Source organism: Cimex lectularius, unplaced genomic scaffold (assembly GCF_000648675.2).
Source record: "Cimex lectularius strain Harlan isolate CLEC.00 unplaced genomic scaffold, Clec_2.1 scaffold254, whole genome shotgun sequence".
NCBI classification, from domain to species: domain Eukaryota; kingdom Metazoa; phylum Arthropoda; class Insecta; order Hemiptera; family Cimicidae; genus Cimex; species Cimex lectularius.
Genome location: NW_019392818.1, coordinates 570931 through 590152, shown reverse-complemented (window position 1 = coordinate 590152; position 19222 = coordinate 570931). Strand labels below are relative to the sequence as shown.

At 37.4% G+C, this 19222-nt stretch overlaps 1 protein-coding gene across 4 annotated transcripts in view; it reads right to left on the bottom strand.

Annotated features, from left to right (window-relative positions):
• Window positions 1-10493: 10493 nt before the first annotated feature.
• Window positions 10494-19222, bottom strand: part of LOC106670563 — a 166663-nt gene continuing 157934 nt past the window's right edge. For all 4 annotated transcript variants that reach the window (XM_014401032.2, XM_024228406.1, XM_024228405.1 and 1 more), the window contains 3 exons: window positions 13566-13706; window positions 12820-12957; window positions 10494-11076 (listed from right to left, as the gene is read on the bottom strand). In XM_014401032.2, coding sequence (XP_014256518.1) covers window positions 10870-11076; window positions 12820-12957; window positions 13566-13706 — 486 coding nt within the window. In that variant the 3' untranslated portion in view covers window positions 10494-10869. The remainder of the gene's footprint in view (window positions 11077-12819; window positions 12958-13565; window positions 13707-19222) is intronic.

The following is a 19222-nucleotide window of genomic DNA, read 5'->3' as shown; positions in this document are numbered from 1 at the left end:
ATAAAATTTAATTAACAATTTATTTCATAGTTTTGCTCGTAAAATTACACCATTTTGTAATGTCGGGTAGCATCAGAACAGGACACTCATATTTTTTGTAGTTTATTTCAAACTAAGTACATGTAATTTTGTCGTTATATTAATTACAACATGTTATTTTAATGTAAACCAAATTCATAAGTTTTTATAAACATTGTTTAATTATGATGGTTAGGAGTAACTTTATTTAAGTTTAACAAACAATTCATTAGATGGTTGTGCTCATAAAATTTAACTAACAATTTATTACAAAGTTTTGCTCAAAATAGTGCATTAAGAATGAAAGATGCGTTGCAATTGTGATAGTGATTATTGTGATAAACGCTGTGGACTGTACGCGACGTGTGCTGACCCCACCAAAACCTGGCAAGGCGTCGGGTAGCGTCGCATGGCGTAGCATCGGGTGTGTTCCTGGCTTTAGGGTGGAAGAATACTCGATATTCCTTCATCACCTCTTTATAGCTACTATACAACTAACCCAATTGAGCGTAGATGGGATACTCAATATTCGGCCATCGGATATTCCTATGCCTACGCTCTCTATAAGGAGCCAAGGCATCCCTCAATTAGGTGGGACATATGGAGCAAAATTTCTCTACATGCCGGACACATACACGGGTTTTGGCCCAAAAGTTAAGTGTTCGTGTGCCATCCTCCATCCAAGAACATTTCATGGCATTAACAGCACAATAACATATTTAATACGGTACAACGATTGTGTGAATACCGTAATTACATTCTTTTTTGATTGGACAATATCTAGGAGGTCCAATTCAAAAATTATTTGAGGGGTTTGTACAAAATTAATTGGTTGAAAAAGTCTTTCATATTTGATTACAAAACGGAATCAATGCAGAACGAAATTCAATATCAACAAACGATTTCCAACGAGACACTTTTAAAGATAAATCTAGTAACTCAGTCTTTTTATTTATCTTTGGCATTGAATATTAATCACAACTTATTTGAACATCTTTCAATGAACTTTTCTTAACACGAGAAAATATTGCATTTGATACAGTTGTTCTTAATCGACCTACACATCGGTTTTCTCTGTGTAAGAATTTAATAGACCGGAGGAAAATAAAACGGCAAGAAAAAACAAGAAACACGGGTTGACAGGATGTTGTGTCTTACTACTTGGAAGGTGTGATTATGTCGTTAAGGATGTTAAAAGGAAGAGGCTGGCCACGGGTTGTTGTGAATTGGCTAACGAAGTCCCTCGGAAAGCGAAGGCATTACATATGTATCAAGATGGCCACACACCTCGCCCTCCTTATCTCTGGATCATCCCAACCCCGTAATGAATACAGCCGGGATCCTCCGGACGCCGGTATATATCACGACTTAAGGCGGCGGGGGAAAAAACCGGGCTGCAAGGGCACCCGGCTCGAGAATTTCCTGTGGACAGCTATTTAAGATGAAGAGACGTCAGGTAACCGATCTATCCGGTCCGTCGGTCTCGCTGTTTATTGGATAACTAGCATCATTACGTCGTCAACTTCCACCCGAAGTTTAGGTGACGATAAACATTCCCCTATTGTTATGAGTCTCTTAAAACAGTGCAATTTTAAAAAAAGAAACGAGAAAAATCGTAAAAATATTTATGTAGAAAATATTTAATATCAATCCTACTATTTTAAAAAAGATGTACCTTCCTTCTTTGTTTACTTCCATTTCGATCCGCCTTTCCTCACTATTTTAGACTCAGATGAGTTTCGGTTTTTCGCCAGCTTTTGAGGTGTGTATTTTTTTTTTTTTCAAATTTTATTGATCTCATAATATTTCATCACCCCGCAGGCATCGAGTTTGTAACACAAATTTACGAAATGTTCCGTATCGTCCTTATGCTTACTTGTACCATAAACATAGTCATATTTATTTATTACACCTAAAACGTTTTCACAATACAGTTTTATAACATTTGACGAAGTATAATTTACCTTTAATAATTCAACTTTGATGTCAAAATACTTGAATAATAAAATAAAATCTCACGTGGCCGGCACAAAGTAATGATTATATATTAAACTATTTTCTATCACACAAACATTTTCTGGTTTTGAGTGAAATCGTTATAATTCTTATATTTTAAATATTAAAAAACTAAATATTAACTAAAAAACTATTAACTATTAAACTATAACTATTAAAAACTATTAATAACTAAAATATTAATTTTTGGATTATTTAAACGGTATATCACCACTCACTACTAAACGCTGTTTCCCCACTTCTGCCATGATTTGTTCATACCCATTTCAGATTAACTAACCTAAACAATTTTTACAATTCATTTTTTTATTACTTAGAAAGATAATATATAGAGTATTCTGAGGTGAGTGTGTGAAGTCTGGATAGCAAAAAAAGAAGTACAAACACGCAGAGGGGACTGTTATTTTTGTTATATTACGCTCATATATTCAAAATACAATGAACTAATCAAAAGAATAATTTATCCTAAACAGTAAATCAAGTCGATTTCAAAATATTTGTGTAATGACCAAAATCTCACTGGACGGTGATAAAAAGTTATGTCATTTGAACTGTTATCTATCAAACAAACATTTCTCTTTTTTTAATGAAAAGTATCATGATTTTTTAATTGCTGCCAGATTTGTCAGACCAGGAGGCATTGGGGAGGGAAACAAGTGCTGGAACTCTCTTTTAAGAAGAAGAATAAGAAGAAAAATAACTATTCTGGGACTGGTGCCCCTAAGAATAATTTACATGAAATAAATAAAGGAAGTTCCTTCTATGAAGTTAAAAGTAAAAAAAAAGATAGAAATCTTGGCACAATGTATACCAATAAGGCAGGACAGAAGAAAAAATTACGAGAATATTAAACAAAAATAACAAATGTTAACGTGAGGTCTCTACTTGGAGGGAGAGGTGGTAATTATACAGGTGGGATTTAAAGGAGGAAAAGGAGGCAGCGTGACGAATAGAAAGGGGAAGGGAGTTCCAGAGATTAGGGGCTCGGATCAGAATGTATCTTTCGAAGGTATGGGTTGTATGTTGCGGAAGGATAAGGTCGATTGGGGATGAGCGGGTCTTACGAGTGAGATGTGAGGAGTTGAATTGGAGGGATTGTATGATGTAAGGAGGACGACGAGTGTGGATGGACTGGAAAAGAATGCAACCTAGGAAATACTGTGCACGGAAGGAGGGGAATAGCCAGGAAAGTTGGGAATACAACCCCGACACCCGGGATCCCCATGGGTGCCGTACACAAATCTTACGCAACAATTCATAATACGCTTCAATCGCGCGTTCTCCCCCTCCGAGAGACCACCATATGCCAAACAGGTATAATCGAGGAAGAGAAGTATAAGGGAAGATACAAGGAGTTTGCGGATGGAGAAAGTTAAGAGAAGCCAGGACCGACGAAACAGGCTGACGGAGGCAATGGAATGGCGGGAAATTTGGGAAATGTGAGAATGCCAGGAAAAGTTTTGGTCAAAGACTACTCCTAGGTTTTTAACCGAAGAGCGGAAGGGGATGGGATGGTTATTTAGCATGAGAGGTGGGATGCTGGGGAGGGAATTGAGGAGTTTCGTGGACCCGATAATTATGGCGGTGGATTTGGAAGGATTGAGGACTAGGGAATTTTTATGGGCCCATTCGTTGATGGAGTTTAGGTCTTTTACTTGGGAGAGTTAAGATAGGAGATTACGAGGCCATCGTCGTTTTGGTTGTCGTAGAGGATTACAGTGTTGGATGTTGAGGAAAGAGTTAGTGGGTTAGGATGGAGGAGTAGTTTAGAGTGGAAATTATCGATAATTTGATTGCTGAAGTAGAAGGGAGAATTGAGGATACGGCGGAGAACTTCAGATTGAACGGAATGGATTCGTTGAATGTTGGAGGATTTGGTCGAGCCTTGCAGATCTATTCCGTAAATATAAATCGGTCTGATGAGTGTTTTTATAAGCTGTTTGTTTATGTACCTTTAGAGTTGATTGTGGTGCCAGTAGGCAGGCGTCTGAGTAGTCCATATCTTTTGTTAATTTCATGTCTTTTTAATCTTTACGAACACTCCGGATCAAGGTATGGTCTTGAAGAAAAGGAAGAAAGCAAATTTAGTTGCTAATGCTTTCGTCCTATTTTAAGGTCATCAGGGCAAAACAACCTTCAATATATCACAGATTGATTTATTTAAATTTTTTTTACAGCTGATCTAAAATTTCCTTGAAGACTGTTTCAGTCCCAACATTGCCAAGGATTGTAACGTCCATGTTATGTTTTCAACATAAATCCTTGGCAATGTTGGGACTGAATCGGTCTTCAAGGAAATTTGAGATCGCCTGTAAAAAAAAAAAGAATATGTCAATCTATAGACATATTTAAGGTTGTTTTGTGCTGATGTTGACCTTAAATAGGTCGAAAGCTTGGCGATAGCAACTAAATTTGCTTTTTTGTCTTCAAGACCATCCAGAGTGTTCGTAAGTATAGTGGTCGATACTTCTAACACTGAAAACAGAAACTTTTAAATCTTTATACGGGTTCCATATAAGTCTGCTATCTAAGTAAGCCCCAAAGGTAAGGGACTTGGCTGGATGGAGGTAGTTTATGAGCATTGGTTGGGGGGCCGCGGTAGCCGAGTGGTTAAGGCATCAGACTCTCGGCTAGTAGATCCCGCGGTCGTGGGTTCGATCCCCACCGTCGCCTTTGTACTTTTTCTGAAGCCTAAGGGGACCTAAGGGAATTGAAAGAAATTGACACGGCACTCATCAATGGAAGGGGCGGGATCGGATCTCAGTGACCTGAATTTGGTCACGGGGGCTCAAGTTCACAACAAAAAAAGAGCACTGGTGGGCAAGTCTGACTTTGAGCATAAACGTTTCTTGTTGGCTTTTTGCTCGTTCAACCTGATGCGACACCGAGTGCAGTTGGTAATGAGGTTCAGATTTTGTTGGATTCTTTTATGGCTAAGATAGTATTGGAGTGTGTAGATAGTATTGCAGTGTCGTCCCTAGGCGTGCTATGTCAGCAGTATAGATGTTGTAGAGGTGCCAAAAATCGGTGCCAAAAATCGGTGCCAATTCTCACTTTCTCAATTTCAACTATCCATCCGAGAGGAAGAACTTCAGGATGAGATAGTAGGTGTGAGGGAGGAAAGGTTTTAACTTGTAAAGGAGTCCGGGGTACCACAGCTTTCTAACGCCAGAAATACTTTTGAGCTGTATGTACCCTGTAGCAGTGCTGAACAGTAGAATGGACGGATCTGAATCCAGATTTATGGTCGATAATTGAGTAAATACAAAGATAGCAAAGTTTTACAATTGTAATAACAAAAAAATATTCCAAGTGTATTTACGGAGTTGCATACAGAAAATGTGGCGATAAAGAAATCTTTTAGAATATACCAAAGACATACATACTTCGCTCTAAAATAGTTGAAGTTGTAAACAAAAATATCCTAGTTTCGTAAGGTTTCAAAATAAGAATTAGAACTAATCGTGTGCATTAATAGTATAATAGTGTGGTTAAGCGATTATATAAGTTTGTTTTTTGAAACCTTAGATTTACATAATTTAAATGTAATAGTTATATTTTAATTTTTTAAATGCAATTTTTATGGCTGAAATCCCCAACTATATTGGACCTTCCTAAGTAGAGAGAATGTGGATAATTCCTCCTAAACAAGCTCAAAAATATTAATGTAATAAATAATAATCTTTTCTTTCTTTTTGATTTGCCTATCTTCGCTAAGTTGGTTATGTCAGACGCGTTTCGGCATTTCCCACTATTCAGTGTGTTTTTGTCTGTTAAATTTGACATCCAACCCAGCTAGGAGAGGCAAACAAAGATGATCGATGATCACGATGACCATGATTAGTTTCGAATGCTCTCGTCCCAGTAAATACAAGCTGATTTTGCTGTTTGCCGCTCGAATTTTTTAGTTCATTAATAGGGTATTCTAATTTAGAATATAATTTGCAATCAATAATACAATTATATATTTGTCACATTATCATACCAAACATATTTATCGGACAGAACGCTAGTCACATAGGTTGGAACAGTTTATAATTCTTCTTTACGCATTGAATCGAGAGTACCACAAGGTATAGTTATAAAAATAATTCACTAGTTTTCGAGGTCCGCTTGACCAATTAATATCTTTCAATTAATTAAGGTTTTTAGTTGAGATAAAAAAGTCAGTGTCACGAGCGGGATTCGAACCCACGATCTTCGGCTAGATACGCCGCTGCTCTACCACTTGCTGGTTATATAGCTAGTTTGCTAATATCCCCCTTAAGCCAGATGATCAGGAAATTGTCGCTTCCCAACGAAAGGGGTCCAGCGGGTGCTTTGGACAGATATGTCATTTCGTCCCCCAAAGCTTGCAAAATTTAATCTAGCATAAAACCTATATACAGTCGCACAATTAAATAATTCGCACCTAAGTATTGGGTTCTTTCACATGAAATGTTCGTTTTCAAGGTAAAGGTTTGTTAGTAAAATTACTATATAAAAACAAAATCATTTAATTCGAATTTTTTACCTTCATTAATTACACATTTTCCCCTACGCTTTACCAACTTGTTATGCCGGAACTGAACAATTGTGAGCTTTGAAATGAAACAAATTCTGAAAAAGCTTTTTGGTCATCATTTTCAAAAATTTTTCATTTGACTAAGTTGTCTAAATCCCTAAACACGTGGAAATCTGGTGGAGACAAGTCTGTAGAATAAGATGGATGCTGAAGAACTTCGAAGCCAAGCCTTTTCAATTTTTTTTGCAGTATGTTTGGAAACATGAAGCCTGGCGTTGTCATGGAAATGTATAGTACCTTTCCGATTTACCAATGCAGGTTGTTTTTTGAGTAATTTTTTATGCATTTCGTCAATATCCTTGCAGTACTATGTAGAGATAATGGCCTCACCTCTAGGCAATAAGGATTAGTGAATAATTCCAGCTACCCCTTTCAGCTAAAGCTTTCCCCCATACGGTCTCTATCCATTTTTTTAGTAAATTTGGTTTTGAATGTGTCCTGGTCTTTCGTCGATGTTTAAGCACTGCCCTGACCGACATTGGTTGTTATATGCAATCTATTTTTCATCGCAAGTGATTATTCTTTCAAGACAAGTCTTGGTTTTTTTGCGTGGCGAGCAGCGAAACGCATGTCTCAAGGCGCTTTAACTTTGCTGTATCGTTCCAATTTTAGTATAGGTACCGCCGAAGCGAGTGACACAACAATAATTTTAAAGATATATATTGGTTATCGAAGGAGCAATGTTTGGACTCTTGGTAGCAAGATTATAATAACAGCAACAAAAGACTATTTTACAAGAACTTATTTCCTAAGGTGTCGTTGGTTCCCAGGTTTTCAGTTCAATATGCAAATAAAAAGACCAATAAAATCATTTCCCGACTTCCATCAAATCATGGCATATGTAAAAATTACTTAAAAGATAAACCTTCCATGGACGAGTTATGTGCGTGCGGACGCTCAGTGAGCTCATGAGGGACCCATAGATCAAGCTTTTTAACTTTTCCTATGTTCCTTAATTGTCTTGACACGATAGATGCACTTGCATTTAGTTATGCTACGAGTCCTCTGACTGTTTGATAGTTGTTTTCTTCCACCTAAAGCAAAAGGACATCCTTGTCAATTAAAGTTTGAGGTATTCCGCGGGGTTCTTTTTCCAATTCGGTATTCCCTTCCGAAAACTTCCGCAATGGTCCCTTCCCCAAACGCCTTACTGACGTTTCTTGCAGCCTCAGCTCCCGAATGACCGAGTTTAAAACTCGTAAAAGAATATTTCATATTTCCATGTTCATATTTGGAGGTATAGTAAACAGTGTGTAATGTATTGGGGAGCTCATCATTAAAAACAAAAGTGGAAGATTAATAATTGCCTAATTATAATATGTAAACAATTGGAAGTCAACAATAGAAAACCGCTATATTCTCTCTCAATTTCTGAAACTATAAAATCGTACTTTTCATGTGAAACAACCCAATACATTGCACTCATTATGATTAGTCTGTCGAGTACTTGATATTTTTCCGTTGACCTACAGACAATATTAATAATCTAATCGAAATTAGGGGTCAATACCTTCCTTTGCCATCAAAATAACACAAATTAATCAAGCATTTCACACATTACAGAATACCGAAGAAAACCGTTACCAATAATGGTGTGGAATTCAATAACTCACTGGTCAAAGAATTACTTAAAGTCTATAAAATCGACACTTTTTACCAGCACACAATATCCACGATCAAATTGGATGATGGAACAACTACACTCCACAATTTTAGAGCTTACTACTTCTTTACTATAGAAGAATGATCAGAATAAGGACGACAAACTTAACTATGCTATATTTGACTACAACAGCACGACATATTCTGACACAAAGTACACACCACTTGAATCCACAGTGGCCACATAAATAGAGACTCCCTACTAGATATAAATGTAGACACACAATTAATTAAAGACTATATATCAAACCACAGAGAACGAGTTAGATTTTATAGTTTCAGAAATTCAGAGAGGATATAGCGCGGTTTTCTGCTGTTGACTTCCAATTGTTTACATGAGAAGATTAGGGAATTAAGCCAAATCAACAAAGAGAAATCTATTAACAAACGGAACGAAAACAGGGAAACCCTCCTGAAATTCCCAAAGAAATTACGTGCGAAACAACCGCAAAAATAAAGACCCAACACAACAGACAAAATTTATTTAGAAAACAATCTAGGAAGAAACAACAAAAATCTACAACAAAAGAAAACAACGAAAATCTAATGATTAATTTTTGGTAGGGCTGAATCCGATTGTTGCTTCTTAAAAGTTAATTTTTTTATTATGTTTTACTAGCATATATATTTCTTAATATCAACTGTTGTTAGCCAAGGTTTTAATTTAAAAAAAAAATATAATTAGCAGGTGTTAATGGGAGTATCACCATTCATGAGGATGAGCCACATGAATCCAGTAGTTGTGGATTTTCTATACATGTCTATTTCAATTAGATTATTTATTATTTATTTAGAAATCGTGAGATGCGGTCTGGTGTGATGTAGGTTTCAGAAAAACATTTTCTTTATCGTGCCAACGTTTCGATCTTTATTGAGATCATCTTCAGGGCCTGGGATTTACAAACATTGTTTACATATAACAATTACATTTTGGATGTGGAAAAGTGAATTTATACAATTCAAAATATAGTTTTTTATATATTCAATCAATCTATATCTACTCACTCAAAGTGTTTGCGTTCTGTGTAATTGTGCCATTCTTGCGTGTCGTGTCGAGAATGCCATTTATTATGGAGTGCCATTGAGTTATTTATTACGGACAATTTTAAATCTAATATGTTTAAACAACCATCCTTATTTATTTCCAATGTGAAATTTATACTAGTTTTAAGTATTAATTATTGGATTCTTTTAGAGGGCCTAGTTTTTACGACCATGTACATTAAATGTTATCTACATAACGTTTACAAACAAGGACAGATTTAATTAATCAATTTGATTTGAAAATAATTTTTTCAAAGTTATCCATAAATATTTCAGCACAAAGTGGGGATAATCGAGACCCCATTGGCAGCCCGTACATTTCATTATTTAATTTACAATAATTATATGTTAGGCATATATTTAGGAGTTTTATTTTATCCTTTTTTAGAAATTTGTTAAGCTCTCCATAATTTTTCGTTTTATTAGTTTAGTACATTCTTCAACAATTTATAAATAAATTAGTAACATCAAATGACACTAAAAGGTTTAAAATTGTGGGTTTTAATTATTTTATCTAATGTAAGAAAACACCACCATTGTTCTGAAAAGCTAATGTATTTTTAAAAACAAAAAGCAATGAAGTTAAATTGCATTTATGAATTAAAAGAAAAATAAATCTACATACATCGCAAGGAAATTTGGAGTGTAGAAGCCAACATTTCCTCTGTTTATCTCATTATCTATGCCAATTAAAAGTAGAGCATCAATTAACTTAGATCTTCATTTGAATAACGTTTAAATTCTTTAATTGAACAATTCCTTTTTGCATATATTTTCTCCTCCTGGATGGATTTGATATCTTTAATAAAAAGAATCGCCATCACTGTTTCTGACTTGGTATTGTTGAAAGGCTCTGACATTTTCATTTGTATATTTCTAATTATATTTTCATACAGACTGATAATTAAACATTAACCGACTGATTAAAGCTAACAAACAAATCTGTTCCAAGTCACTGCTCTTAGCAGTAACCTCATTTTATCGAGTCCGATCCAGGTTTTACCAACTAACTTCTTCAGTCTACATATTCTTAAAATACTGAATGATTTTATCAACAACTTTGTACAGTACATTTGCATAAAGAAAGTTGAATTGCTTGAGGTGCTTGAGGTATAAACTGCATCTGAAATTATTGTCATCCAGAATAACGAAGAGGAATGTAGGTAAAAATTTAAAAAACAAGTGTGGATTAATTTAAGACTTTTTAATTGTGTTGAATAAATATTAATTACAATAGATCATCTATTATTATATCACAGTCAATAAAAATTAAGGGTATAGGATCTACCGCTTTGCGCTAAAATGGGGAAGAAAATATACAAAGGGGCAGGAAGGGGGTGTTATAAATACAATAATAAATACAGGAACAAAATTAAAACAACAGCCGCCTCGGTCTCGTGCTTATGGGATTCGGCGTCTGAGCCGGCCAGCGGCGGGCAGAGAAGAGGCTGAGAGGAACTTCCGCTCTACTCCAAAATTAAAAAACCAAAAATCAAACTGAGGACGACGACACATATCGGACGCTCCGTACTTCGTCTTTCGGCGCTCTGGGCTCCGGACACTCTTCAGACGGACTTGAAGAATTCGCAAACTTCGATGACATACTCGAGGCAGTTCATGAATTCCCTGTAGATCAACCAATCCCTTATCCATCTGAAGGACGAGTCAGAATTGGCCTTGCGCAGGTCTGGAGACATGACGCTGCGATCGACGTCGTCGATTTTAAGCTCCGGCATTTTCTCGCTTATCGCTATGTGCACTTCGCAAAGCACCTAAAACAAAAAATAAGACAAACATGAGTCGATTGCTACAGAAAAAGCGTGAGATAAAACAAAGAGGGCCATTTTACAACGACGAAAACAATTTGATCCCATCCGTTTCATAATTATAAACAAAAAATCACAGTACATCCCAGGAATATCCCAAAATTAAGCCGCGGTTGAGTGTAAACATAGAAAAACAAAATTATGGTTGGTTTATATAAAGTATGTATTGTTTGGTTTGATCACGTTTCAGCTTCTCATCATCTTCACTGCTGGGTCGAAAGAAGTCGTCGGACCGACTCAAAATGCTAGGACAAGCAGGTCAAAACGATGGGTGTAATCCGTTTAAGTAGGAACAGAAGTACGAAGTCTGTACTGTGTCTACCATTGTCCCAAGGATTAGTTCATACTTTTAAACGATATACACCAAAAGTCCCATGTGAAATTCAACCGGCTTAGATTTTAAAATATGGATCGATTATCGTTCGGAAGCTACAGCAAATGGATTTGATTCCATTGCGTTGGAAGTTCTCTATTTAAAAATTAACTTCAATAAACGCAAAATATTCAGCAGGATGGGGCAACATTCGTACAGTCAATATGAGATTTCTTAATATTGAATCACATATCGACTTCGATGATGATGATCAATCATGGTAAAGTGACGATTGATTACAGGACAAACGATTTCTGCCAGAATTTACTCGGCGACGTCATTTTGTGATTTTGTGCTGGATAAGTCCAAAAACACAAATCTTCAGAATTGCGATTCAGGATCTTGTGTGAGAAACTTTCCTTCTTGATTCTATTAATTATCGCACGTCCCTAGGGTGCAGAATTAGCCTTGTATGTAGCACTCTGGCATAACGAACTTTCGAGTAATGCAGCTTCTCATGAGATTCGATGGAAGCAAATAAACATGTTGGATGCTATCGCAACCCTAATGGCTCTCAGATTGGAGTGAAAAACCACCTACAAGATGGGTAAAACTCTAAAGAAAGAAAGAATCAACTCCCAATAGAGAGATCAAAATGTCCTTAACTTTAAGGAATGGTTGTACAGTTCAGACCATAATGGGGTGAATTCTCATCGGTGTACTATAAATACAGAACACTATAAAACCCCTGAATTATAATTTAACCAAAAGAATAGAGCAAGATCAGTTTGAGCGTATAAGGTCAAAGTAGCAAGTGGTTTTTCCCCGATCAAAATCCTTGATACTTTGATTTCCAGAAAAGATCTTAGAAAAAATGTGGCGGTTTTAATCAGTTTAACATTTATTTTACTCTTTTTTTGTTTATTTGATTTTGATGGACATTTCACATTCTGCTGGATATACTTCTATACTTCAATGAGTCATTAGTTTGGTTGGTTGTCTAATGGTCAAGTGAGAAAATTTTTAAAAAATTAAAATAAGCTCGTCTCTTAGCTGCGGAGAATTTTTGTTTTCAACGGATGACACATGATTTTTTTTTCATTCCAAAATCTACAAAGGTGTTAGTTAAACCCTGTGTTGGCAACATTGGTTGGCGATAGGGAGCGATACCGAAAAAGGCGGCGCGGCCGTTTTTATCGCCGTTCTGGCGTAGACGGCAAGGATCAGAAGAAGTTCGAGAGGGGAAAAAAGGCGATCGAAATGGCGTAAAAGGCCGCCAAAACCGCAGACTCGGCTAAACTGGACAGATAGGTGCCCCCTTGATCAGCCGGCGTTTCAACAAGGCGGCCCCTTGTTTTTGACTTTTTGGTCCTCACCTGCTTTAGTTTGTACTGCATGTTGAGGAACTCTGGGCTGAACTCTTCGTTGAACCTCACCATGTCTTGGTGGATCTGCTCCAAGCCGACGGCGACTGTCTGGAGATATCGGTAGCTTTCTACCAGGTACCAGTCAAGCTGGAAAAAAATTGAATATACATTACTCTCTTTTATTTTAGGTATTTAGGATATTTTTACAATTGGTCACATCTCTACTAATAAATAAACTTTATTCACGAATAAAATGATACATGTACTACGTGATATTATATAAAAGGTACAACTAAGTTCCGGAATTGTTAAAAATTCAATAAAAAAAGCATTTTGATTGCAATAAGAGCTCAAAGTATTTATTTTATCAACGTGGAATAAAGTTTAAAGATAAATAATCCTAGCCTAATCAACCAACACATTCAATTCACTTACTAATAATTTCTACGCAGTAATGTTTGTTAAACGAAGTTGTATAAAATAGAATTAAATTATCTCTATTTGAGATACTTATGAAATTTTCTTTACTCATATCTATTTTGCCTAAAAATTTGTCTTTTATTTCATTCAATACTGGACATTTGTCCCCATTTTCCTCGTGTACATCTCCATTATCAACTTACATAATGAACAAAGTTAAGTTTTATTTGGTAACAAGGACTTTAAATTTTGCAAAGTGACCAATGTTATGCCCAAAATAACGAATCGAATATAAATTTTAATCAAACAACGAAAATAAATAAATAACTATTTACCCTTTTTTCAGCGAGGGCGCTCAGATGGTGATCCGGAGTCTTTTCTCCCAGTCCTTTCGGTATATTGGGCAGCCAATGGTACCTTTCATGTTTCCATGTATCATGGTGGGAGTTCAAGTCTGAGTTGAACTTGTTCTTTACCTGTAAAACGAAAGAAAAAGATTGTTTAGTCTGAGTGCAAATATGTGGGCCTTTAGTTATAGTTATATATCAAAAGGCCGAATCAATAGCTTTGATTAAAAGTAATCCACTTTCTGAATTTTTAATTAAACCGGGATTATTTTATGTATAAACCTTAGTGTTCCAGTCTCGAGGAGGCGAAACGAGGACTCGAACTCACCGTTACCGAGGCGAACAAAAGACGCCGAGGTGCGGTCTTTTTAATACGTTTTTTATAATATTTATACGCTTTTTTGCGTGTTCCCAAGATGATTTCCCTTATTATCCAGGATGCGATGCTTTGTTGGGGGGAGGGGGCAAAAAGCTCCCTGACAAGCGCATTTCGGTCAATCTCGATGCATTTCCACTTTCCCTCTGGAGCTCGATCGCCGAGTCGGTGAATTTTCAAGTGAGCGAGGCAGACAATCGGCTAATCGAGTCGGCGATTCGTTCCAGCTGGGACGATTGAGTGAGCCAGGTGCCTTGCTCTATATTTAAAATTCGTTTGGCCGATTAATCACTTAGACCTTTGTTCCGGCTAACAGTCCGCCGCCCGGGGGGTAGTCTTCTCGACAATGCCTCCCGAGGAACCTATGCAGGGATTGTCGCAATCATTCCCTCGACTTCCTCTGTCGATTATCAACTGTTACATTTTAAACAAGCCGTCCACAAAATAATTTTTTTTCTCGCAAAATATTTTTTTTTATATTGACCATCCGATCAGCGTGTAGGCATAGACGACCAGCTAGACTAGGCAGACCGGCAAAGTCGGAGACGATAAAACTACAGGTTCACCACCTCACAGACGACAATAAAACATTTCACAAGAGCTTTAAGGTGCCTAGAATATCCGTTTCAAATGCTTCCTAAGCCGTTATGCCTATAAACTAGAACGGTCAAAAATTGCTTTACAGATGTCCAACAGGTCAGAAAGGGTTTTGCAAATACGGAAACGCGATGAAACACGTTTTTCGGGGTGAACGTTGCACCGGTCTGTTTGTACTCAAATAAAGGTTCAGTTAAGAAATGGCATAATGCAGTTTGCCCCTAAAGTGCTCAACCCTTCCGTCTCGGATAGAAAAGCCCTCAGGGTCCCGGGCGAACCGTTTCGGCCCGTCTCAACCTTGAGACCGTATATCATAAAAACCGACGTGAGTACAGCGAAAGTTTAGAGCCGGTAAACTAGGATTTACAGGTCGGACCGTTGTAAATCATTGAAGACCCCGAAGACGGTCGGAAATGCCCAAACATTGAAGTTCAACGCGATGATATACGATTTTCGTCGAAAGAGACTGCGGTAGGGAGAACCATTTTAAGCTTCCACCAAAACTCTGCCACTTTTGGAAGACTCGGCCTCACCCAGGCAATTGTCCTTTATTTAAATAACAGCCTTATTGAAAAATAACCGGAGAACAATAAGCGGATGGTTTGTTTCCACTGAAGGGTCGTCCGAACGTTTCGTAATCCCAAAACAAGACCGTTAACCGGTTTACAAAATTGTAAACATCCTAATTTACACTCATTTAATGAGCATTAAAGTGACTTTGTTTAAAGAAGAATAAAAGTGGAAATGCAACGTTATAAAAATATGATAGGAATGATATTTGATCACTCATCCGCGCGATTTCGACCCATTTCTTCTACAACGAAGTTTTCTTTTTTGCATCCTTCATTTTGCTTCATACCGGCGACATATTAAAAAATCGCGTATTTAACAGCCTCGCAGTAACCGGATCGAGCCCCTGACAAGGGGGTGACGGCTTGATCAGCAATAGCAGAATGCCATTGTTAAACCGAGAGTGGGGACGCCTTTCCCAAAACAATCGACACCTGTTAAACAGAAAGAGAGCAACGTCGCGAAAAGAGCGAGACGGAAAAGAGGAGAACGAGAGGATAGGACGACACAGGCCCTCTCGGCATTCAACGATAACAAACCTAGTTAGGCGTTTTTGTTGATGGTATCATCAAGTTAATTATAGAAACCGTCTCATGACGAAGGGGCTGAAAAACCGAGGAACAGCTGACCAGGCTTGCGGAGGATTTCGATCGGAGGTGTACATCAAATTTTTGAAACTGGAGCCAATAAGGGTCGTCCAGTCGACCGGCATATCCCACGGGGTCGAAGAAAGGTTTGATGACGAACACTATATATGTTTCGATATACAAAAACGATGATGATTTTATATAAGTTTTCTTTTTTTATTCTCTACGTCTAGTCAGTCTGCATGTCAGTTTCATGCAGTTTCAAAATTCGCCTAGATTTTTAAAAATTTTACTAAATAAACGTCAGTCAATGAAATAGGTCGTTTGTGAAGGAAAAAAATTAACAAATAACTTAAAAGATTTTTCAATATGTTAAAACATTTGATATTAACAAGGACGGTTTTTAGTACATTTTGAGAATATACACCAACAGGAAGCACTTAGGACAATATTGCCAATACGTTAGTACGTTAGGTAGATCGTCTAAACTTCAATACATTGTGATTTTTGGAAGTTGTAATCAAGAACTGACCCCTCCCTCATCCATAAGCTGTTGTAGATTAAGTTGACCGACTGGGAGACTTCAGGGCCTTCATGATGTTTGAGACGGGTTTGGGATGATCAGTGAAAACGATAATTGTACCGCCTGCTCGCGACCACCCAGTGCACCTTCATAACTTTACGTCGTTTGCAGATTTTAGGGTTTTGATTTTCTTGTTTTGGAAGTCAACTATCCCGAGGACAAGGTAATTTCTAAGGCTTTATAATTGTCTTAAAAAAAACTTATTTCCCCCGAAATAATTAGCCTCCGGGGGCCGCCCGAAACTTGAGGTCCATATGAAATTGAACGATCTTCCTAATAGACCTGCCGGTTAACAAGAGGAGACAGAATACACAAATAATTCATGTAATTATTTAGTCGAAGCCGCCTCGGGGCGGGGGGTGTAACAAACCACAGGGCGGTCACGATCCGTCAAATGATTTTTTCCGCTCAATTTTTTTTTTATTCTCCTTTAACTCAAACCCGCGCCTGGACCCAATTCTATCCCGGGGTCGTAAAAGCTCTTTTTTCCGCTCCTTGGAGTCGTTTTAACCGTCCAGTTCGTAAATCGGTCATTAAGAAGGACCTTTTATGTCCTACCGAAAAGGAGTCGCTTTGTGAAAACTATCGCGGAGGGCCTCGGTTCTGGCAAATATTGGACTTTTCTCTCTCACCCTATCTCACTCTTCCTCTATCTCTTTCGCTAACTGTGGCCGACGATCTTTGGATCATAAAACAGCTCTATTTTTTTAATCTGCCAAACCTCCCAGGTTCACAAAATACCCCCGGACCGATGAGTCAATATACAAACTAGCATAAAATATGGAATCCCTTGGTGAAAATATTTTTTCCTTTGCATTTAAAATGCGTATTTAACTGGCTAATGAAATCCACTATAAATAAATACACTAATAATAATTTGGAGTGTTCCGTTGTGGATCATTTTTGTCAAATCAGCGGACCAACGTGATTGGAAACGACCAAGCGACAAATAATATTTTAGTTAAACTCCTGGCTGACTGTATAGCTTTTGTAAATAATGAAGTTCGGTCGTTTTCATCATTCAAGGAGAGCTTTTCTTGCTGGTTTAATTTGTTACGTTTCAGCTGTTGGTCATCACCTGCAATATTTATATCTGTGGTTTATTCATTATTTTGAACGTCTGTCATAACTGGATTTGGGAAAAGGCAAGCGTCTATGACATACCAAACCTATAAGTCTAGAGGGGACATGAATGATCATAAACGACCGAAAATTACAAGTCTTTAACCCCTCAGACTTCAGACTTCTGATTGTTATTGTTATCATTGTCAAAGAACGCAAAAAAGCTTCCTTTAGAGCGTAACATACGGATTAATAAAACGGTGGTAAAATTAAACCACCGAAGCTCTCCTCTTCTAATCGTGCACGTTTCAAGTTGTGCAGATGTCGGCTCACAGTCCAATTAGATCATTTTTGTCAAAACAGCTTAACTAAGCGGACCAACATGATTGGAAACGACCAAGCTACAAATAATATTTTAGTTTAACTCCTGCCTGACTGTGAATAATATTAAATGGACTTCGATCGTGTTCGATCATTGAAGAAGAAATTGCTGGTTTAGTTTGTTCCGTTTCAGCTTTTTATCACAGCTCATATTATGTGTGATTTATTTATTATTTAGAACGCCTGTTATCACTGACTTTGGGATATGTCAAGTGTGTAAGACATACCAAACCTGTAAGACTAGAGAGAGGGCAGGAACGATCGGAAACTACCGAAAATTACAAGTCCATCACCCCTCAAACTTCAGATTCTGCTTGTTATTTGTTATCATCGTCAAATAGAGCGTAACACACGGATTAATAAAACGAGCGTTGTGATGAAATAAGCTATAATTTCGTGGGAAAATTAAACCGTCGAAGCTTCCTCAAGGCTCCAGTGAAGCTCTCCTCTTCTAATCGTGCACGTTTCACGTTGTGCAGATTCGGCTCGCCGTCCAATTTGTTTACACAACAACCGTCGTCGGATCCATTCAGTCCGCCGATTTCGGGGTGGGCCCCAGTCCTCGGTACGTATTGAATTCCGTCGACGTCTTGAGACCCGACCGGACACGGGGCAGACGAGGCGGAAACCCACCCGGATATTAGACAGTTGTACCAACCGGACGGCCGGACACCTCCCGTGTGAAGTGTGTGTCACCGGTTTCAGATTATCGAAGGCGACAGGCAGTCTAGGAGATCATCTGGCGAAACTCGGCACATCAGCAAACGGCCACCCTTCGAGAGGCGAGGGGGTCCGCGGCGGTGCGGTGTCATCCCACGGATGGAATCCGCAAACGAGCACTTTGCCTCTTTCGCCGAATCCCCGTGCTCAAAGAACAATCGTCACATGAATGTCAGACATAAGTTTTACTTTATACCTACACTTAATCTCTCCTAATAATTTCTTGGCAAACTTTTTATACCCGAGAATACCTCACAAGCAAGCTACAGATTAGCACCAAAACGTCAACTATAATAAACTATTATTTGATTAAAAGACCTTTAAGTACGACTAAAGTAAACAAACATTCTGGCCAAATCTGCCTACCAAGAAGAACTTGTAGAAAAAATTATAAAGTTTATATGTAAAGAAAATATATTCTGGCTTCTGTATAACAGTCCACACCATATTGTTAATTTATAATTACATAAAAGTACATAAAAACAATATATTAACAATTTTTTTTACTAGCCCTATCTGAGACGCTAGACCACTATATATAGTACGTCTTATACATATATGAAACTCTTTATTAGACAAAAGCTATTGGTTTTAATTCATTCTAAAAAAATTTATTGTCTTCTCTTTTTTTGTTATAGTATAATACTTTTATTTTAAAATAGTGAAAACTTTTGCTTCCAGTCATGTCAAACCATATAATCCTGTATTTATTTATACGTCTAATTTTCATATTGTCAATAAATTTTCAAGAATAAACCATTAATTTTAC